The sequence below is a fragment of the Heterodontus francisci genome, chromosome 23 (assembly GCF_036365525.1).
Source record: "Heterodontus francisci isolate sHetFra1 chromosome 23, sHetFra1.hap1, whole genome shotgun sequence".
In the NCBI taxonomy this organism is placed as follows: domain Eukaryota; kingdom Metazoa; phylum Chordata; class Chondrichthyes; order Heterodontiformes; family Heterodontidae; genus Heterodontus; species Heterodontus francisci.
The window spans coordinates 54,514,919-54,538,316 of record NC_090393.1 but is presented as its reverse complement, the minus strand read 5'-3'; the positions used below and the strand labels follow the sequence as shown (position 1 = coordinate 54,538,316).

Sequence of the window (23,398 nt, the reverse complement as noted above, 5' to 3'; positions counted from 1 at the left end):
AGTCCCCAGCATCACAGATACCGGTATTCAGCCAATTCGATTCACTACACCTGATATTGACTGCAGCGGTTCAAGAAGGCAGCTCACCACCACCTTCTCAAGGGCAGTTAGGGATAGGCAATAAATGCTGTCCTAGCCGGCGAGGCCCACGTCCCATGAATGAATTTTTTAAAACTCTGAAACTAGAGGTGCTATACCTGACCTGGGAGGATTTGACACTCGATTTGGTTGCCTGAAATCGAAGGTGTTTCTTCCCGTTGCTTCCATTCCTTACATCCACAGGAAGAAATTTTCGTGAAAAAGTGACTCGAACTTAACAACATTCAAAGCCAAAAAGTGATTCAGCCTGCCATCATTAAAGCGTATATTTTGAAAAAACTAGGAGTGAAGTTTATAACCAAAATGTTATTACCGTTAGGGCACTAGGTCTTCGTTTCCGTGATCGCTACAGTGGCCAAGTTGAACAACTCTTTTAGTAAAAAGTTACTCAAACAAAACCTTTAACAGAATAATCCTTTGCCCTAAGTCTCAATTTAATATATTTGTGTTTATTCTCGGTTGTGTTGCTGACAAGGCCAGGATTTATTATCCACCCTAATTGACCAGAGAGAATGGGTGGTTTGTGAGGCCACTTGAGCGGGCAGTTCATTGCAAACCATATCGATATGGGGCTGGACTCGATATGTAGGCCAGACGAGCAAAGGGTGGTAAATTTCCTTTGCACCAATTCGAAAGCCTCATGTCACTTCTGCTGCCACAACACGACAGTGCCCTGCATGATTTACGGTCAGAACCGCAAAAAATTCACAAATTGAGGATTATTGTTTACACCGCGATCCTACGTAGAGAGGAATCGTGCGTTTAATTAGTCAGGGAGTCGAGGGACGCGGAGAATCCAAATCAGTTATAGGTCACTTTTTCACAATTTTTGTGAAGACAAACATATTCACGAAGTTGGCTTCTTGTACCAGCTGCTCTGTGTGCCCGTGCGATCAACATTAACCCTGCATTGCTGCCTGTGTGACGAACAGGAACCGAGAGTAGAAAAGTGCTGTCATGGCAGTGAAAGTTTCAAACCACCTTTCTGGGCTTATCTGCCGCCAGTTTCTTTTTGGCAATGTTTATTTATTCATCTATTGCATCAGGTGGACTTTTGCAGTTTTCATTACTCGCAGCATTTGATTTTATATTTGCCGACAATTATGGACATTTGCAACTTTAATTGGACTGAATTTATATACACGTTTTTTCGATTTTTCTCCACTACTTTTCGGAGCAGGCAGGTTTGGACAAATTGGAACCCTTCAGTGATGTGACACCAACCAGGCCGAAATGTGGATAACAGCGAGGAAGGTCTTAAAGTCTTAAATTATTATTTCCGCACTGAAATCGCCAGGAATGGTAATCGCTGGGTTGAACGTTGCTACTTTTGGTGGGCGACAGCTTGTCTCAGAATGGGCGGCACAGTGGCGCAGTGGTTCGCACCGCAGCCTCACAGCTCCAGAGACCCGAGTTCAATTCTGGGTACTGCCTGTGCGGAGTTTGCAAGTTCTCCCTGTGTCTGCGTGGGTTTCCTCCGGGTGCTCCGGTTTCCTCCTACATGCCAAAGACTTGCAGGTTGCTAGGTAAATTGGCCATTAGCAATTGCCCCTAGTGTAGGTAGGTGGTAGGGAAATATAGGGACAGGTGGGGATGTGGTAGGAATATGGGATTAGTATAAATGGGTGGTTGATGGTCGGCACAGACTCGGTGCTGTATCTCTAAACTAAACTAATACTGAGCCGCAGAATTGGGCTGTGGGGGAATTGGGCTGTGAATCCCACGCGGAACTTGCAAGCGGCGTGTTGGTATCTGCAAACTCCACCAGCCCACATCCGCGCCGAGCAGTGTGAGTGATGAACAGTAATAGAATGTCTCAACCTGTTGACTCTTACAAACTTTAATACGGATGTTTCCCGGTGTTGTCTCGTTAACATGGACATCATTACATTAATATTGATACAGATGTCTATAGCCTGCACAGAGTGGGTGCTGACTGTTGCCGAAGGGATTTGGGTTGAACAGAACCCAGAATCTCTCACTGTGTCTGAAGGAGGGACAGCGAACCTGACCTGTGCCTATTCTGTTGATAAAACTCGCGACTTTGTAATCAACTGGCTTCATCAACCAAGAAAGCAGAAGAATCAGACGTATGTTTATTACATGGACAGCTGCAAGAACAAGCAGTCAATTCGACTGGTCAATACAAAAGACCATGAACGGAACATAAACCAGTTAACAATAACGCACCTTCAGCAGGAAGACAGCGGCACATATTTTTGCGAATTGATGATTTTGAGTGCACCAAGCACTGAAGATTTGAAGGGGAATGGAAGCCGATTGCTAGTGACAGGTAGGTTATATTATTTAAGTTTCAAAGTGTGGCGCTATTAATTGTAATTCAAGCTGTCAGCTATTGCATTCGTGACCAAAAAGTGTTTATTAGTGATATGAAAATGAAAACAGTTAAACTGAGTTCCATGATCTCAGTCGGGTTCTATAGATGAGAAGCCACAATTTGCCAAGCCCACCGGCTAGAAAGGGGCAATCAGCAGGAGTGCTGCTTCTGGTCATTATATAGTGTCCGTGATTCTTGGTGCAAAGTGTGAGGGTGTGGGCGGATGGGGCGGGAGCGGACTGGGCGAAACAGCAAGGCTGGCTGAGAGTGTTCACTTGGAAGAGGTGAAGATGGGCGCTGGGTATCGATGGAACGCTACAAACGGCAACAAACAAGACCTTCGAGGGAGGAGGAAGAGAAAATTGGTACAAAAATATCGATGCATCTGGTTTCAATGAATCACTGTGGATAACCTGAATGCAATTTTAATTCGGATCGGTTCAGGAATTGGCACAGTTGGGGATGTAGATTCGGGTAAGCGTGACAGCGGCATCCTAATCTAAACGTTATTTTCCTGATCGTTATTACATTGATGCTCAATATTTCCAAAGTTGTAAATAAATAAGAGAGCGTCTTTACAACAATTACTTTGTTCTTCTCAATATTACTTCGCAACTAGGATTTTCACCATCTTTTAGATTCATGTGAATTTTGAATGTCAAGACTGCGACGCATGGACTTGATTTTATGCTTGGAGAGTAACTGTGTTGGTGAATACTGTTTAATCCACAGCAGTACATCTGTGACTTGGACTGACAACGTCAGGAGGATGTCGTGCTCTCCAGATTTATACCTTTACTTATGGTGAAGGAGAATGTCTGTGCAGATCATGGTTGTAAACAAGCAGAAATATAATTAATCCATAATTTTGTGGACTTTGCTGAACTTCACTTGGAATGTTGGGTTTTACTAAGGTCATTTTTGACTTTCTTTTCTGATTGTTGCTGCACAACCGGCACAAGCAAGTCGTGCCGCAAACCAGCCAGAATTCACATTTCCACTAAATTATATCACCGAGATCCTGCACAGTATTATTAGTTGCCACCCCTGTGTAATGAAGGCCGACAATCGGCAACAAACTCAGAATTTTAAATACCGATCGACCAATCATGTCCTGGGATATTAGCTGATGAATTCAACTTTCTGGAAATTCGTCTATTGGCTGTTTCAGAAGATATTTTAACCTTTTAATTTTAAAATAACACTTTCCCTGAAATAGCCGAGAGTGGGAATTCAGGCTAAAACCTCTGCCGAATATCAAGGTCCCGCGTTTAATCGGTGATTTAGTCGTTTAATTAAAGGTTATAAAGTGAAAGGAACCCATAAAAACATCTACATCCCGGGGTTATCTCACAGTGAGATCTGCAATAATAATCATTTACCTTTTACTTGTTTTCACTTAAAATCATAGTAAAGGACGTATATTTTGGCAGAGATTTGCACTTTCATTCGTACTAAATATATACAAATTTCCTTTAAAGCATCTGATCCCTCGAAAAGCAAAGATTCGTGGCATTATCTGCTACTGTGTCTACTGGTGATATTCGTTATTTTACTCTTAACTCTGTACAGCTGGAAAGCGAAAAGTGAGTATTACACTTTCATTACCTATGTTAAATGCATTTATCCTACTTTCACTATAAATATAAAATATTCTCAAATTAATATAATGTATTTTATCAAAAACAAGACAAATTTAGACTCTGTTGCTGTTCTTGTTCATAAAGTAATAAGAATCATAAAGAAAGATACTGCATAAAAGAAGCCATTCGGCCCATTGTACCTGCGCCGTAATGTGTTATATATGTACTTAAATATGTTAACTAAAATATGTGAACGTTTGCAATTGGTCTAGAGTTTTTGTAACATTAATTATAAGAAAAAATCAATCTAACATATGAAGACCAGCTTTTCTACAACGCTGAGATATTTTCTTTTAAAAAAATTCTCCCTGGACTCTTACCTAAAAGTAATCTACTCAGACTTTAATTATCAATCGATTGTCATGTCCACTATTTAACCAGTGATGGCATTTCCTTGCTTACAAAAGCGAATCAACTATCGGGTATTATAGCATAATAGTAATATCCTCACTCAAGTCACCTCTATCCTAAGCAGACATGTGTCCTTTTTAATTGTTTTTGTTATCTTTTTTCTGGGAGTCTGTTCAGCTGTTCTGCGGTATAAAATGTACTCGTGACTTCTAATGCTCGGACCGCAGTCCAAACCTGCTTACATTTTATTATAATAAAAGCAAAATACTGCGGATGCTGGAAATCAGAAATAAAAACAAGAAATGCTGGAGCCACTCAGCAGGTCTGGCAGCATCTGTGGAAAGAGTAGCAGAGTTAACGTTTCGGGTCAGTGACCCTTCATCGGTCACTGACCCGAAACGTTAACTCTGCTTCTCTTTCCACAGATGCTGCCAGACCTGCTGAGTGGTTCCAGCATTTCTTGTTTTTATTACATTTTATTATACCCGTCTGTCCGCAGTTTAAGACCTAGATTTTGACCCAATGTTCCTTTTCTAAATAAAGCTATGTTGAGCTCTCCAAAACGTAATACCCTGAGACTGGGCATTATCAGCAAAGTTTTCTCAACTCTCAGTCCAACGTATAATAATGTATGTTGTGAAGGTTCAGTGAACGGACTCTATACAGTGATGTAACAAGCTTAAAACAGCTTGTTCTGCCGGATTATAAAACAGCTCTAGATGTAACCTAGTACTGGCTTCACTTTAATTGAAATGAACAAACTCAAGCACTAAATCAAAGTAAAATACTACGGATGCTGGAAATCTGAAATGCCGGTAGTATCTGTGGAGAGAACAGAGTTAACGTTTCAGGGTTAACTCTGCTTCTGTCTCCACAGATGCTGCCTGACCTGCTGAGTATTTCCAGCACTTTCTCTGTTTTATTACACTCAAGCACTTTTCTTTTTTAACGATTGTGTATGGATGCCCTTTTGTGACATATCTCCTCGTTTACCATGTTTACAATTGTGTTATTTTGATATATGTTTTAAAACTAGGCCTGGTCACTCCTTGGAAATCCGGTGTTGTTTTCCCCATAAGGGACATTTGTATCCCGCGCCCATGTGTTTACCTGGCACTTTGATTTTCACCAGCCTGATAAAATAAGAACGATTAGTGGTGTAAATGTTTCATGCTTTCTGTTCGAATATCGATTACATTTATTTATTTTTTATTTAGAGATACAGCAATGAAACAGGCCCTTCGGCCCACCGAGTCTGTGCCGACCAACAACCGCCCATTTATACTAACCCTACAGTAATCCCATATTCCCTACCACCTACCTACACTAGGGGCAATTTACAACAGCCAATTTACCTATCACCTGCAAGTCTTTTAGATGTGGGAGGAAACCGGAGCACCCGGAGGAAACCCACGCAGACACAGGGAGAACTTGCAAACTCCACACAGGCAGTACCCAGAATCGAACCCGGGTCCCTGGAGCTGTGAGGCTGCGGTGCTAACCACTGCGCCATTGAATTCCATATGGTGTCCTTAGACCATCTGCTCCAATGGTTCGCAACTATATGTATTCTCAATTCCCCATATGCTCAAGTTATGCCTAATATTGCAGCGTGTAGTACAGCTAGACTGAGTTAGGTCTCTTAGTGTGGAGAGCGTTACAGACTATGTGATTAAACGCTGCTATAGTTGTCCTGTGTATGATGTGCTGGGGTCTGTTATCTCTAATCTTGTTACACGTGTGGAGTAGATAAGCTCCTCTCTCCACATGCGTGTATACATTACAGTTTTATACCGCTGGCATAAAAGCTAGATTAGCTTCAGTAGCTTTCTTATTCAATAGCTTTCTTATACAACGGTTTGTTGAAAACATTGAACCTTCACATCTTGCAAATCTTATTGATTCTCATACAACTATAAGACAACTCTCGCGTTATTCAGCTTAACTGTCCTCCCATAGGCTGCAGTTCACAACTCACTGTTGCGTAGTAGTGTAGCGTTTACAATTGTGGAAAACTGATCTGTGATTCAGGTCCCAAAGTAGTGTTGCTCCATGTTTTGACTCCTATTCTACATAAAACGCTTTTGCATTTCCAGTTTAAAAGATTCTGTTAGCAATAATTCTTTAGAATTTTGCAAAAAGATAATACTGAGGCTGGCACATGCTCACGTTGCAGGCCGGTACAATACAATCTTCTGTTTTGCCCGAGAATAAATTGAATTACAGTTACACATTCGGCATAACGTAAAAGTTTCGCGTGCAATAATTTTCGGTTGTTTTGTCATTCCAGGGAAGCGATTAGTTGAATACAGAGCTTCGACTACCGATACCATCCCAGAGGTACTGTACCTGTAATAAGATTATGTTTATCACGATGATGCCATGCCTGCACTGTTCATAATTTAGATTTTAGTCTGATGTACAAGCGAAAAACATACTATGTAATGAATGTTTTTGTTAAGATTTAACAATAGTCACTGGTCATTGCTTTCATTCTTTCGTATTTTTCAAACATGTTTTTGCTTTCAAACGTGACATATTTAATTAAAACAGAATCATGTTAGGATCAAATCCCGCAATCTTTGATTTTAAGATTTATCACGGGAAAACATTGTGAAGGATCACGAACCATGGTGCGAAAGAGCACCTAAAAATGAGAAAAATAAATTGCAAGACTATGATTCTATGAAGACGAGATAAAACAGTAAATCGTGGTAGGCGACCCCAACACGGAAGATTACAGTTTCTATTTTTATTTATATCGCATCTCTCGGAATGTCAGAATTTTACAGAGTGCTTCATGGGGAATAGATTAAAGTTTGATACGTGTGCTGGGGTACAAACTCGCTGGCTAGATCAGATGGTCACTGTCGGTGGGTAAAGAAACGTGTTGTTATGCGGACAATGTTGGGCTTTAAAAGGGTGAAGATTGTATAAGGAAGGGAAATTGAACGAGTGAAGGAGTTCTACACCAGTAATTTCCGCAGAGTTTGTCCCGATCCACAGCCCGAACTCTCAGTGAAAACCACTGAGAAATCGCATTCGGGCGTTCGGGTCGGACATTGCAGCGTGTCTCAATGTCAAAACGTGGACTGTGTAGGCAGGGACCTGTGCTTGTTAATGGAATATTGGCAACTGAGAAGATACAAGATAGGAAGCCTCAGAGGAGGTAGTATGGATAAAATAGAAAGAGAAAATAAGAAAAACTAAGTGCTGAGTCAGCGAGAGAAAGCGGGAGGCTTGAGGCCAGAAGTGTACAATGTATATCTCAATTGTTAGTCCTGTGTTGAATTCAATTATAACAGCTGAGCCTGGATAGCTCAGGCGGTAGAGCATCAGACTTTTAATCTGAGGGTCGGGGAGGGGTTCAAGTCCCTGCTCTTTGTCAAACGCCTTTATCACTGCGGTGTTGTGCATCTCCATCAGGAGAAAACTCTGGGTGGTACAGTGGTTAGCAGCCTCATAGCTCCAGGGACCCGGGTTCAATTCTGGGCACTCCCTCTGACCGCGTGGGTTTTCGCCGGGTGCTCCGGTTTCCTCCCACAAAAACTTGCAGGTGATCGGTAAATTGGCATGATAAATTTCCCCGAGTGTAGGTAGGTGGTAGGGAATATGGGATTACTGCAGGGTTAGTATAATTGGGTGGTTGTTGGTCGGCACAGACTCGGTGGGCCGAAGGGCCTGTTTCAGTGCTGTATCTCTAAATGAATAAAAATAAATATTTTAATTATAACTGCCTTGTGCTGTGTAGACCAAACTTCCTTGTGGTGGCTTTTCTAATGTTGTAATTATTGTATCTTCAACACTCATGTTATATTTTAATGATGCAAAATAATTAACATTACAATATCTTACAGAGACAATTTCAGACTATATCTAAGACACTTATGATCGCCAGTAGGTCTTTCTAGCACGAATAGTTAACGCGTTCTATTGGTTCTTCCCAGGACACTTCAAGATCGGATAGAATAACATATGCGACGTTGTCCCCTGCAAGAATGAAGGAAACTCCGCAGAATGTAAATTTGGAGATCGTTTATTCTGATCCACTGATAGAAAGGAAGGCGCCCAATACAACAGCTAAGGCACGATGGCTTACACAGTAAACGTAGATTTCAAATCAAATAGAGAATTCAGCCCGCAATTGATCTTATAAATGAATGCAGCAACTATGATCCGGCGATGAAAAATAATGAAGTTATTATTTAGTGAGCTAACAGGCATATTTCAAAAGTGAATGAACATCGTGTGAAATGTACTTGCCGCTACATTATGGTCTGTTTGAAGTCTCACCCATGACTAATTTATTGCAAATAGTACAGACTGATATCATTTAAAAAGTAGATAGCTGCTTGCTAAGTTCTCTATATATCAAAATATGGACAATTAATGAGCTATCCTACAATTACAGGCGAAAGATTCAGCAGCGGAGACCTGCAAAACAGAGCCCAAGGCCCAAAGTGGAAATGAAGAGCAAATGCTTTACTCCCATCTGCAGTTTAAAGCGAAGAACGAAGCTCAGTTTCTGACACCCTGCTTGCAGTAAAGCTGCAACCTTCAGCCCTTAACTGTTTCCAACAAAACGCTTATGTTGAAACGAAAGCAAAATATTGCAGATACTGGGAATCTAAAATAAAATCAGAAAATGCTAGGGATACACAGTAAGTCAGGAGACACACAGTGCTTCATTTTCACGCCTTTGCTTATCACAGCTGCGCTCCACCTTATCACAGACCTATTTTGTCATTCTTTCATGGGATGTGTCACTGGCAAGGCTAGAATTTGTTGCCCATCCATAATTTGTTGTTTTCCTGCCCCCTTTCTTTCCTGGCTCTGTACTTACTTAGAAACTGTTCAGTTCTAATATCCTCCACCTGGAATGTTAACTGTCTCTCTCTGCACAGATGCTGCCTGACCTGCTGACTGTGTCCAGCATTTTCTATTTTTATTATTAGAGCCTCTAAATGACTGTATAACGTTACAGTGCGAATTATTTGCCACTTTTGTGTTCCTGTCATTCTACTTACTATCCTGAATGGCATTCCTAACGTTCAGGTGTTTCAGCAATCAGTTGTATAACATGAGATGCTGTGCATAAAGTTAAGTGGGGAGTAAGGTTATGGCTTGCTGCAGATTGGAGACACTTCATTATCTGTCATACGAGTGCACAGAAGACAATTGGCCTGGTTAGGATTCATTGTCATTGCTCCTCTGAAACAGTAACTTCTGGAGTCCACACATGCGCAGTTAAATGTGGAAATTCAGAAGTTGCTGTCAGTGATTCTTTGCGTCTCCAAAGGGTAAACAGTTGAGGTCCCCCCAAAATGCAATCAATTGGAAATCATTGAATTGATGAAAGTTTGCACTCCTATGTTCTTATCTTGAAGTAAAACCCTTGAAACCCTTGTTGAAAGAGGTGTAACTGGAATTTTAATGTTCACTAAGTTCATAATTACTGCTAAACAGCCTCACTGGTCCTGAAAGAGTAATTTTATTTTTGTTGAATGTAAAACTTCTCCATAATGATAAGTAATTCCACATATTTTTAAAATAATATTTTTAAAAGTTTGTTTATGATATTTTAGATTTTACCATAATTCCATGTGTATGTCCCAAACATTTTTTTGCTATTTGTAAAATTTAAAATTAAAAGTGAAGGAATTTCAGCAGTTTTTACTTCCTGGTTCGCTGTCTGTGACAATACTTCAATGTGATTGGCTGATTAACCTGCTTGATGACATCCCTGCAGCTGGACACCTGGAGATCCTCTAAACTTGGTGCCAGATTCAAATGAATGTCAGGAAAGGGGAAATCCAAGCCACAAAGATTGCACATTCTTTGAGGTCAGTGACAATGGCATTGCTTCACTGCCAACAGCCTAATAGTTTATTGATATCTTCCAGATCATTTCATAGTTTCACTTATGATGGAACATATATTAAAGACCAATGAGAATGATGTAAAGTGGCCACCACCTAATTCTTCTGGGAATAAGGATGTTAGGAGCTGACTCTGCAGTCCCATGCTCCTGGCATGGAGTGATGCCTGCCTGGAATTAGTCAGGATATCATGCCTAATTTACTGACTATTTCAATTAATGAATGGAAAAAGTAGGGCGGCACAGTGGCGCAGTGGTTAGCACCGCAGCCTCACAGCTCCAGGGACCCGGGTTCGATTCTGGGTACTGCCTGTGTGGAGTTTGCAAGTTCTCCCTGTGTCTGCGTGGGTTTTCTCCGGGTGCTCCGGTTTCCTCCCACAAGCCAAAAGACTTGCAGGTTGATAGGCAAATTGGCCATTATAAATTGTCACTAGTATAGGTAGGTGGTAGGGAAGTATAGGGACAGGTGGGGATGCTTGGTAGGAATATGGGATTAGTGTAGGATTAGTATAAATGGGTGGTTGATGTTCGGCACAGACTCGGTGGGCCGAAGGGCCTGTTTCAGTGCTGTATCTCTAATCTAAGGCGGCAACTATGAGCACCCAACCAGGGAATTAGCCCCTATGGTGAGGCAATACCTAAGGGAATATCTTTACAACCCACTGCAGCAATTTTAACCAAATACTTTAGGTGCTGAAAAGTGACCAAGATCAGGTCTTAAGCTGAAACATTGATTTAACCCACATTTAGTGCAAGGTGCTCTCTTGGTAAAGGAGTTGAAGCCAATGATAGGAATGGAAGCTTGGAAGCTCATGAGAAAGCTGATTACTCATGAGAAAGCTCATTAAAGAGTCTGCATGGCATCTTGATGATCAGCACTGCAAGTATTACCTTTCCTAACAGCAATCAGCTGTTTGAGAGTAAATATGAGAATGAGTAAACATTTGGGACACTCACCACTTAAAAGGATGCTCACCATTTCATGCTGATTGCTGCTGGAGCTGTGAAGAGAACTTCTGAAACATGTTGGCAGTCATTCTGGAGCACATTGTCAAGACTTCAGCAACACTCAACCAACATTTGTTCCAGAAATTCTCTGAGGATTTCAATTTAAAAAGCATAATTGTTGTGTTCCTCCACCTTATAGGAGCCACCAGGAGAAAGGGTGTGCTTGGTCATTGGGCATCTCGCCCTTTGGTCAGAATGAGAAATGGGAGGAGGACATGAGGACGTGCAGAGCAGCACCAGTTGCCGCAGGAAAGAGGGACAGGTGGATGCGGAGGATGAGGTGGCACTCTTCTCCCTGTGGGTAGAGGACATCCCTCCTCCTCTAGACCTTCACAAACTAGGATCTCTGGTGCTGAATTCGAGAACCTGTGGACCTTCTCCCTCAGTCCTGGAGCCGTCCTGGATCGTGCCGCTGTCTGCCAGTCAAATCACTCCACAACCTCAGTGGAAATGTCTGCGAACAGCCCACAAAAATGTAGTCAAATTAACTTTTGAGTGCTAAACCTGCGGGTGTCTGTTTAACAACTGCAGGAAAGTTCAAGTTACAGCAATCAGCAATTAGGACCAAAACTGATTTCCAAACTACTTAAAGTTAGCACGGCACCCATTTAGCGCCTGTTTTCATCCTTTGGCAAAATACCCCGCTCCCTCCGGAGCCCCACCCCCCAAGTTATTTTTCTCCACAGCCACCGAGTCACGATTTACACTAAAATGCTAACCGTTATAGTTTTGGCTACGTAAGCCAAAACACGGTTACGAAAGGTGAAGTTAAACCTGTTTATGACGAGGCACCATCTCCAACGTTAAACTGCTGCAGTTCCGAAGCGTTCCATATTAAATGCTTCACGTTGCAATCACTACCTCCTCTCCGTCCTCTTTCAAACTTTTAATGTTCTTCCCATTTCTTCCGATTAATATCGGCCTCGTACGCCGTAAATAAACTTTAGTCCCGTCTCGATGGCAAGCTTGGGACAAGGACAACATGCAATAGAAAGGGAAACTGTGAAAAGAGCAAGGAATATTGTAAATGACTGTACATATCAGGCAGTACATGGTTACTTTGCGTGCAGACAGCAGCATACAGCAAAGCCGCACGCGTCTGAGTAAATCACCCACATGTTACCAGATTAGAAATGAAACCAATAAAATGGCCAAGGCAGTCTGTCACATACCACCTACAGCTGGTTTCTCTGCCTACACAGTAGTAGCAATACTGATCATCGTTAATGACTTACTTTTCATGTGGAATGGCAGAGAGTGTGTGTGGGGAGGGGGGGCGGGGGCGGTGTTGCTGGGCGTTCAAATATTTTTTTGTATACCTCTGTGCATGAATTGGGGCATACAGGTCTTCGTGTACGCATGTAATGGGGTACTCTGCATTCAAAATATATTTTAACACTGGTAATTCAAACAAACAGGGAAACGACGGTTTAAACATCTTGACTGCATTACTAATAGAGGAATATCCTGATTTTCGGAAAAATTATTCCATTGGGTAGAAATTTCGGTTCTGCACTGGTCAGCATGTGAATCTCAGCAGATTAGCGTGAATGGACAAGTAACTTTCGTTCGGCGATCGATAATCGAAATTTTGACCCTATTACCCTCGAAATTCAACAGATGTGCTCCCGGTCTCCCGTCATAACTTCTGCGCAAACCCAGGAGAAACTGTGTAAACGGTCGTTTTTAACCTTTTTATCCTAGAATTCCGTCAATCGTCCGCAGGAGAAACCAGACGAATTTTGTATTTGAAACACAGGTGCAAGGAAGATTGATGTAATGTGCAACAAGTGAACTGCGTCGACTATTTACTGACTGCAGTAATTTTCTCAAAATTTTAGCATTTTATTATAATGTAGTTTGGATTACTCTGGATCCACACAGAGCAATGAAAAGGAAAATCTTGAAGGGAAATTTTGCGGGTGCTACTGATAAAAAAAATGCTTGCAATATCTTGATGAACAAAATTTACATCAATTTATTTTTGCATCCATGCCTAATTCACTAAATGGTAAAACATATCTAAATTTCTTTACTATTCATGTTCTCCAAAAGCCTGGTTCCACAAAATAAAAAACAGTCTCAGGATACTTCCACTGATACTTTATGTTGCAAAGGTCCAGCTGGGTGATTGAATCTGGTCGCTGAATAAAGAGACGGAGAGAAAGGGGAGAATTGTGTGCGATATAGAGAATCAGACACAAAAGTAAACAAAAGGGAGATGAATAAAAGCGATGCACGTTTAGTCAAAATTACTTATGCAATACATAGGTAGATTGTCTTTGCCCATGGTGGGAATGTATTGTTACATATCTTTCCGAAGCTGAGAATTTAGCAGATTTAGTATGTTTGGTGAAAAGATAACACTGTCTCACCGCAATACACCTACTTACTCTGCACAGGACTTAGATGTATTTGTGCCATCAAATGGAACTTAGTAATAGCAAGACAGACCTTAAAGGTCACGACTGCTAAACTACACTTTATACATATCCTTTGATTGCAAAATATAAAACCGCAATGTGATATGTAAAATGTTTTCTGACCACCTTTGGGGCTTATTTTGAAAAGCCTAAATAAGATTAAATGATGAATTTTACAAAAATGAATGACGGATATCACAGCGCTGCATCAGCTAAGCGTTTCATATCTTGAATTCTGTAAGTGCAGTCCAGTTTGTATTCCTACTTGTCCCTGATCTGAATTTTACACCCCATGTCCGCTCCATTACAAAGACCACCCAGTTGCACCTCTGTAGCATTGTCAGTCTTTGCCCTTGCTTCAGCTCGCCGGCTGCCAAATCCCTCAACCCTGATTTTGTTCTCTTCAGATTCGACTGTACCAGGGTTATCTAACAAACGGCCCTTGGGCCAGGATCCGGCCCGCCAAAGGTTTCCATCCGGCCCGCGGATGTGAACTGTACCCGGGGCAGTTCCTCCTCCTCATCAGGGGTCCGTGACTGGAGATGACAAATTTCCCTTTGCCTTCTTGCAATTAAAAAAAATCGCGCTGAGTTTCACAGCTGACAGATCCTGACATCTGGTACAGCAGTTTCTGAACTTCGGACAGATGCGGGATTTTTTACAAGCGCTCCGGAAAACCCCGAATCTGCCCGAAGTTCAGAAACTGCTGTTGGCTATGTGAGCACCTGTCAGCTGTGAAACTGACTTGAGATTTTAAAAAACTGATCAACCATCAACTGAGCGGTCCCGCTCTCTGCAACTGTCAGAGAGAAAGTAGGACAGGGAGAAAGGGGGGCAGAGAGAATGTGAGGGAAAGAGGGACTGAGAGGGAGGGACAGAGAGAGGGGGCAGAGAGAAAGGGACAGAGAGGAGGCAGAGAGAGCGAGAAAGGGGGCAGAGAGAGAGAGAGAGGGAAACGGGGCAGAGAGGGAAAGGGGAACAGAGAAAGAGGGGGAAAGGGAGAGGAGGCAGAGGGGCAGACCAAGAGAGGGGAACAGAGAGAAAAAGAGGGCAGAGAGAGGGGCTAAGAGAGAGAGAGGGCAAAGAGAGAGGGGACAGAGAGAGAGAGAAAAAAGGGGATTGGACAGAAAGTGAGAGAGAGGGGAGCAAAGAGAGAGGGGGGCAGAAAGAGGGGCAGAGAGAGGGGGGACAGAGAGAGAAAAAAAGGGACTGACAGAAAGAGGGGGGCAGAGAGAGAGGGGGCAAAGAGAGAGGGGCAGAGAGAGAGAAAGGGGGACAGAGAGAGATAGAGGGAGCTGAGAGAGAGGGTGCAGAGAGAGAGTAAGGGAACAGAGAGAGAGAAAGGGGACAGAGAGAAAAAGAGGGGGAAGAGAGAAAAAGAGGGGGCAGAGAGAGAGAGGAAGAGAGAGTGATCAAGATCACTCTTAAAAGAATGACATCTATCCTGAATACTCCACATCACTACAACATGTGCACAGGCAAACATTGACTACCTGTGTGAGCAAACAAAAAATGCCAGGTATCTTACTAAATCAGTGTCCAACATAGTGACTAGAAAGTCAGTCAATAAATTAGTCTTCTCATTTAAAGCTTCTTCACAAAAATGCACCTTTGTTGTTGTTTTGATTAATAGTAAGATAAATGTTGATGTCTTTATCTTTCCACAATTGTATCATGCCTCCCATCCCATGTAAGACAAAAATTGTTATATGGCCCCCCACACAAAAAGATTTTACAACCCTGGACTATACCAATACCCTCCTGGCCAGTCTCCCCTCTTCCACCCTCTACAAACTTCAGCTTATCCAAAACTCTGCTGCATATAATCTAACTCGCACCATGCCCTGCTCACACCTTTGCTTTCTGCCCTACATTGGCTCCTAATTCACCAATGCCTCCAGATTAAAATTCTACTCCTTGTGTTCAAATCCCTCCACTGCCTTGCCAGGGCACTGGAATATTTTTATGAAGCCAAGGGTAGCACTGCTACTTCTTCCCACTCCATAGGAAAGGTTAACAAAAATTCTGGTCCATTCCTGTCAGGGCATTAGTATGCATGAGCAGAGCTAAGCCCATCTGGCCCTTAACACTGCAAACTGAGTCATAACTATGCCATGGTAACTCCACTTGCATGGGAAGGAGGCCTTTTACTTGTTTCAGGCATGTACTTTGGCTAACCAGCTGTACCTCTCTGTGAAAAGCTATCGCCCATTAACGTCGACTTCCCCAAGTGAAAACCAGGTTTTAATAAAGCAAATTACTATTTGAAAATTGAATTAAATAAATTGCAATTGTCTTTTGATTATTGTTCCATTTAGTAGAACACTAATAATAGCAGCAATAATTGATTCAGATGAATATTGTCCTGCAAAGTCTCAATTTTAAGTTTCTCATCCTAATGTTTAAATATCTCCAAGACCTCCCTGCTCCATATCACTATTACCTGCCCTAGCTCTGAACTTGCATATTTTCCTAGTTCGCTATGATATCCCTTCATGCCCTTTCTGAATTCATCTTGTCCACGAGACCCCCTTCCTGCTCCCTTGACCCTATTACTATTAAATTGCTGACCACCCACACTGCCTTCCTGGTCCCCATGGTAGCTGATATTGTTAATCGTTCTCTCTCTTCAGATAAGGTCCCTTTCTCCTTCAAAACTGTCATCATCATCCCTCTCCTCAAAAAACAACTCCTGACACCACCATCAATGAAAACAAACACCCCCATGTCCAACCTCCATTCCTCTCCAAAGTCCTTGAATGTATTGCCACCTCCTGAATCCATGCCCATCTTAAGAATATAAGAACATAAGACATGAGAAATAGAAGCAGGTGTAGGCCATTTGGCCCCTCGAGCTTGCTCCACCATTCAATAAGATCTCATTGTGGCCTTAACTCCACTTTCCTGCCTATCCCCCATAACCCTCTACTCCCTTGCAGATCAAAAATCTGTCTTACTCAGCCTTGAATATATTCAATGACCCAGCCTCCACTGCTCTCTGGGGTAGAGAATTCCAAAGATAAATGACCCTCTGAGAGAAGAAATTCCTCTTCATCTCCATCTTAAAGGGGAGAACTTTATTTTGAAACTCTGCCCCCTAGTTCTAGATTCCCCATCAGGGAAAACACTCTCTCAGTCTGTCAAGCCTCCTCAGAATCTTATGTTTCATAACATCACCTCTCATTCTTATAAATTCCAATAGGTATAGTCCCAACCAGCTCAACCCTTCCTCATAAGAAATCCCCTTCATCCCAGGAATCAACCCAGTAAACCTTCTCTGAACTGCCCCCAATGCAAGTATGTCCCTCCTTAAATAAGGAGACCAAAACTGTATGCAGTACTCTAGGTGTGGTTTCATACTATACTCCATCTGCCAAATTTTGTCAGCTCACTTTACCAACGTATATCGGTTTTTAGGCTCTTTGTATCCTCCTCATAATTTGCTTTCCTATCTATCTTTGTATCATTAGCAAATTTGGTCCCTTCATCCAAGTCATCCAAGGTAGGCCAGTTGGCTTGACGTCTATCGTGGGGAAGGTGTTAGAATCGATTAAGGAGTTTGTAGATGGACACTCAAGAAAATTCAAGGTAATTGGGAATATTCAGCATGGTTTTGTGAAAAGGAAATCATGTTTAACCAATTTGTTGGAGTTCTTTGAAGGAGTGACATTTGCTGTGGATAAAGGGGAGCCTGTTGACATACTGTACTTGGATTTCCAGAAGTCATTTGACAAAGTGCCACATAAAAGGTTATTGGGCAAAGTAGAAGCTCATGGTGTAGGGGGTAACATATCAGCATGGATAGAAGATTGGCTGACTGGCAAAAAACAGACAGTATGCATAACTGGGTCCTTTTCTGATTGGCAGGATGTGACAAGTGGAGTCCCGCAGGGGTCTGTGCTGGGGCCTCAACATTGTATAATTTATATTAATGACTTACATGAGGGGAGCGATGGCATGGTAGCTAAATTTGCAGGTGACACAAAGATAGGTAGGAAAGTATGTTGTGAAAAAGACATAAGGAGTTTGCAAACTGATATAGATAGGTTGAGTGAGTGGGCAAAAATCTGCCGAAGTTGTTCACTTTGGCAGGAAGAATAAAAAAGTAGAGTATTACTTAAGCGGAGAAGACTGCAAAATTCTAAGGTGCAGACGGATCTAGGTGTTCTAGTGCAAGAGTCACTAAAAGTTAGTATGCAGGTACAGCAGGTAATAAAGGCTAATGGAATGCTATCATTTATTATGCGAGGAATTGAATCTGCCATTTGGAAATCCAAATACACGACACCCTCTGGTTCCCCTTTATCCACCCTGCTTGTCATATCCTCAAAGAATTCGAATAAATTCTAATAAAAATGTTATGCTTCAGTTATACTGGGCGTTGGTGAGACCACATCTCGAATACTGTGTGCAGTTTTGGTCTCCTTATTTAAGGAAGGATGTAAATGCATTGGAGGCGGTTCAGAGGAGGGTTACTAGATTGATGCCTGGAATGAATGTTTTGTCTTATGAGGAAAGGTTGAACAGACTGGGCTTGTTTTCACTGGAGTTTAGAAGAGTGAGGGGAGACTTGACTGAAGTTTATAAGATCCTGAATGGTCTTGACAAGGTGGATGTGGAGAGGATGTTTCCTCTTGTGGGTGAGTCCAGAACTAGGGGGCACTGTTTTAAAATTAGGGGGTGCCCTTTTAGGACAGAGATGAGGAGAAATTTTTTCTCAGAGGGTTGTGAGACTTTGGATCTCTCTGCCTCAGAAGGTAGTGGAAGCAGGAACATTGAATATATTTAGGGTGGAGGTAGATAGATTCTTGTTACGCAAGGGAATGAAGGGGTATTGGGGGTAGATGGGAGTGTGGAATTCGAGACACAAACATATCAGCCATGATCTAATTGAATGGCGTAGCAGGCTCGAGAGGCCTAATGGCCTACTTCTGCTCCTAATTCATATGTTCATATGTTCATTAATATAGATTATAAATAGTTGAGGCCCTAGCACTGATTGTTATGGCATCCCACTAATTACAGTTTGCCAATATGAAAATGACCCATTTATCCCAACTCTGTTTACTGTTAGTTAGGCAATCCTCTATTCATGTCAATTTGTTATCCCCAACACCATGATCTCTTATCTTGTGCAGCAACCTTTTATGTGGCAGTTTATCGAATGCCATTTGGAAATCCAAATACACGACACCCTCTGGTTCCCCTTTATCCACCCTGCTTGTCATATCCTCAAAGAATTCTAATAAATTTGTCAAACATGATTTCCCTTTCACAAAACAATGGAATCTCTGTTTGATTGTATTATGATTTTCTAAATGTCCTACTACTACTTCCTTAACAATGGATTTCAGCATTTTCCCAATGACAGAAGTTAGGCTAATTGGCCTATACTCTCCTGCTTCCTGTCTCCCTCCTTTCTTGAATATAAGTGTTACATTTGTGATTTCCCAATCAGTTGGGACCTTTCCAGACCCTAGGGAATTTTGGAAGATTACAACCAATGCACCTACTATCTCTGCAGCCACTTCTTTTAAGACTCTAGGATGCAGGCTATCAGGTCCAGGGGATCTGTCAGCCCTTGGTCCCATTAGTTTTTCTAGTAATTTTTCTCTAGAGATAGAGATTGTTTTAAGTTCCTCCCTCCCTTTTGCCCCTTGATTTTCTACTATTCTTGGGATTTTTTTGTGTCGTCTTCCTTGAAGACAGATACAAAATGGACTGGATTTTACCAGCCCCCCGATGTCGGGGTTCATGGTTGATGAGTGGGGGGCAAGAAAAATACCTCTGGGAGAAGTCCGCCATAGGCCTCGATGCCAGGAAGGCCCCGCCCCATATTACTGGCAGCAGCGAGGCCTCATGGCAGCCCGCCCACCACTCAACGACAGAAACTTCATTTAAATATTTAAATAAATGTTAATTAATTACCTTGTCGTGACAGCTGTCCCGCTCCGATATTCCGGCCAGTTGCCGGAACTCCCGAACTTTCGGATCTCTGTTTGGAGATCAGAGGTGGAACACTGATGGGGAAGGGAGAGGAATTAAGTTTTCAGGGCAGGAGGGGGCAGCGGGGGAAAACTCTTGCAATTGGTGGAGGGGATTGTAGGTCAAAGTGAACAAAGCTTGGGGAGAAAGTTCGGGTTTGGAAAATGAGTTTTTTTGGGGGGGGCGGTGGGTGCTAGGACCATCAATAGAGTCTTCAGTTATTGTGGAGGTGGAAGAGGGGCTTGAATCATTTATTAAATTTTGCACCTTACATTTTAATTGCCTGTGTCCGTAAAATTTTAAATTATATGTAAAGACTTGAAGCCCATTAAAAATAGCTCCGGTGCCTGCGCAGTGGTGCCAGACGCCATTGATGGTGACGGAGTCCCCGTCCCCGCTACATCATCAGGGGCAGGGGGTCCACCCCGTCCATTTAAATGAGCCACCGTGCCAAATATCGCGGTGGCTCAGCGCGCACATCTCGCTCATGTGCTGTGCTGCTTTTGAAGCTCTCCGCTGAGATCAGCGACGGTCTGGAAAAAATTCAGCCCAATACTTGTTGATAGTCTCTGTCATTTCCTTATTTCCCATTATTAATTCCTCAATCTCATCCTCTAAGAGACCAATGTTTACTTTAACTACTCTCTTCATTGTCTATTTTTATATTTCTTGCTGTTTACTCTCATATTCTAATTTCTCCCTCTTTGCTTTTTTTCAGTCATCCTTTGTTGGTTTCTAAACGTTTCACTATCTTCTGGCCTATTACTAATCTTCACAGTATTGTATTCCTTTTCTTTCAATTTAATACCATCCTTAACTTCCTTTGTTAACTACGGATGGTGCATCCGTCTCAGAGAGTCTTTCCTTCTCAATGGTATATATCTTTGTTGAGAGTTATGAAATATCTCCTTAAATGTCTGTCACTGGTTATCTACTGTTACCTTTTAACGTATTTTACCAGTCCACTCTAGCCAACTCCGTCTTCATACCCGTAATTGCCTTTATTTAAGTTTCATACGCTAATTTCAGATCCAAGCTTCTCAAACTAAAAGTGAAATTCTATCTTGATATGATCATCCATGCCTGGAGGATCCTTTATTATGAGATAATTAGTTAATTATGTCTCATTACACATTAACAGGTTTAAAATAGCATGTTCCTTTGTTGGTTCCAGAACATATTTTTCTAAGAAACTGTCCCGAATACATGCTATGAAATCTCCCTCAAGACTACCTTTGCCAATTTGATTTCTTCAACTGACATTAAGATTAAAATTGTCTATGATTATTGCAGTACCTTTCTTAAAAGCCCCTGTTATTTCTTGATTTATACTCTGTCCTATAGTATGGTTACTGTTATGTGGCCTATAAACTACTCCCGCCAGTGGCACTTTTCCCTTACTATTTCTTATCTCTACCTAAACTGATTCTATGGGCTGAATTTTATCACCCCCCAGGATGGGAATAGAGCCGGGGAGACCATAAAATTGCATTGGGAGATGAGGGTGGGGGTGTGGAGGGGTGCCCATTGCCTTCCTGATGCCTTCCAATTTAGTCCAGGCAGGGAAGGCTGAGGATGGCCTCCCTGTCCCAGGTCAATTGAGGCTCTTAAGTGACCAATTAATAGCCAATTAAGGACCTCTTCTCACCTCTTCCTCAATCTAATAGAAGGTGGAGGGGCTCACCACCGATAGGAGATGTCTCCTAGTGGGGTTGGGGAGTCCCTCCTTTGGGTGCAAATTGGGGCCCCTGATGGCCCCTCCCCCAGGTGATGATCGCCGCCCCCTCTGGGAAGGCCCCCTCAAACTTCACTAAACACAACCACCCCCCCAATCCATCACAGGGGCCTGTCTGAATGGTGCCAGTGACCCCAACCCCACTTACTGATCCCAGGGTCTTCTATCTCCTCGGTACTGCACGGCCTCCCAGTACTGCAGAGCTGCCAGTCCTCTGATGGGCTGGCAGCTCTGGAGGTGTGAGCTCATCCCTTAAGGAGATGGTGTCCCCGATGGTGGGCAGTTAATTGCCTGCCCGCCGTGGAATCACAACGGGAGTCCTACAGAGGGCAGATGACGGGGTCCCCTCCCATCTTCCAGCCCGCTGCTAGGCCCCCCATATCAGAACAAAATTCAGCCCTACATTTTGATCTTCCAAGCCAAGATCATTTCTCACTACTCCACTGATCACATCCTTTATTAACAGAGCTACTCCACCTCCTTTTCCTTTCTTTCTATCCTTCCAAAATGTTGTAAGATCTGACTGCTGCTACAGCGAGGTAATGCTGAAGAGTCTGTTTGATTTCTGTTTTAAAGATATTATGGATAATGGACTATAACATTTCTCCAGAGCCCAAAAATAAAATAGAATTGTAATTAATGGGAATTGGAAATAAAATCTGGTTAATGCAAGAGCTAATAAAGGAATTTTGGGAACAAGAATTGGCAGAATCAGAATTCAAACTGTTAAATTAATGTGCATAATTTCCAAGAAGTTCAGAACTTTCGAGTAAGAGTTAGCAGAGTGTAGTTAAGAATTGTAATTGATAGCTTTGTCTTGGAGATTTGTACCTTGCCTATTTTTTTGTTTAAGAGAACTGAATTGGATGTTCTGGCCACTACCCAAGGCATTGGGACCATGCGGGGGAGATGAGAAAGGATCTCGACAGACACCCCCCACCACCACCCCACTTTTGATCTTTTAATAAGATCGCCAAAGAGTCAAAAATGTGTGACATGATATTGGGACACCTCTGTAAATGTAATGTGTCACATGTGAAGTAACTAACATGTGGAAATACATGGCGATCTTGCACTGAAGAATGGGTCTCAAACATGCTCAGCTACTTGACAACAGCACGACAGGAAATGGTTAATGTGTCCAGTAAAGTGAAACATATATTTAAATTGTCAAGGCATTGATGCATTCCAGAGAGAAACTGACTTTAAAACAATTAGGATAGAATTAAACACATAGCTAATGGGCAGAGGGAGTAAAATCAAGGTTCAGAGAGACAGTTGAAGGGCTAGGAATTATCCACAAGATGAATACGGTAAAGGGAGAGCTGGATACTCCTGTGTCCATACCTGACCTGTTACTTGAACCAAAAGTACTTCCAATAGGCCAACAACGTAGATTTAATGGTGCTTCAGCAAAAGAATAAAGACGTGGCCTTGGGAATCTGGAATTACAGTAACAGTTGTTAAGGAACAGATTCTAATGAGGAACCACATTGTTAAGTACTAAAATCCACCAAAGTATATCTCCCTAGTCAATGGAACCAGCTGGGTTGCTCTAGACTTGACTGGATGTCTCCAGTCAGAGCATGCCTTTGTTTGGCCAAATGATATTGTAGAAAACTCTGCTCTAGCATGTGGATTCACCTGTAACAAAGAACCCCTTAACTGTATAATGGAAATATGAGTGGAAAGGAGTTCTCCGTTCACACTGCCTACCAAGGCAAGGGAAGATATTGTGCTGAATCTTCTGTGCCCACCACCGATGTTGAGAGAACAGCGGCCCACCCACGCGGACCGCATGTCGCGGAGCCGCTACAACTTTCTCACTTAAATAGCCAGGGCAGGCCGCCCCACCTCACCCCCTCCCCGATCACATGGAGAGGGCAGGCTGTCTGACCCCAGCAATGGTGTCAGCTGCCTGTGTGCAGGCGCTGACAC

The 23,398-nt window shown here is 42.5% G+C and overlaps 1 protein-coding gene across 2 annotated transcripts; it reads left to right on the top strand.

The window, feature by feature from the left end:
* Positions 1-1,041: 1,041 nt before the first annotated feature.
* Positions 1,042-10,097, top strand: LOC137383010 (uncharacterized). Of its 2 annotated transcripts, XM_068055599.1 has the most exons (6): positions 1,042-1,353; positions 2,005-2,392; positions 3,919-4,023; positions 6,722-6,771; positions 8,379-8,516; positions 8,843-10,097. In XM_068055599.1, the coding sequence occupies exons 1-6, from the start codon at positions 1,333-1,335 to the stop codon at positions 8,975-8,977; spliced, it is 837 nt and encodes a 278-aa protein (XP_067911700.1). In that variant the 5' UTR covers positions 1,042-1,332; the 3' UTR covers positions 8,978-10,097. The 2 variants fall into 2 exon arrangements, with proteins under 2 accessions (XP_067911700.1, XP_067911699.1); XM_068055598.1 differs by having other exon boundaries at positions 1,044-2,392.
* Positions 10,098-23,398: the final 13,301 nt, after the last annotated feature.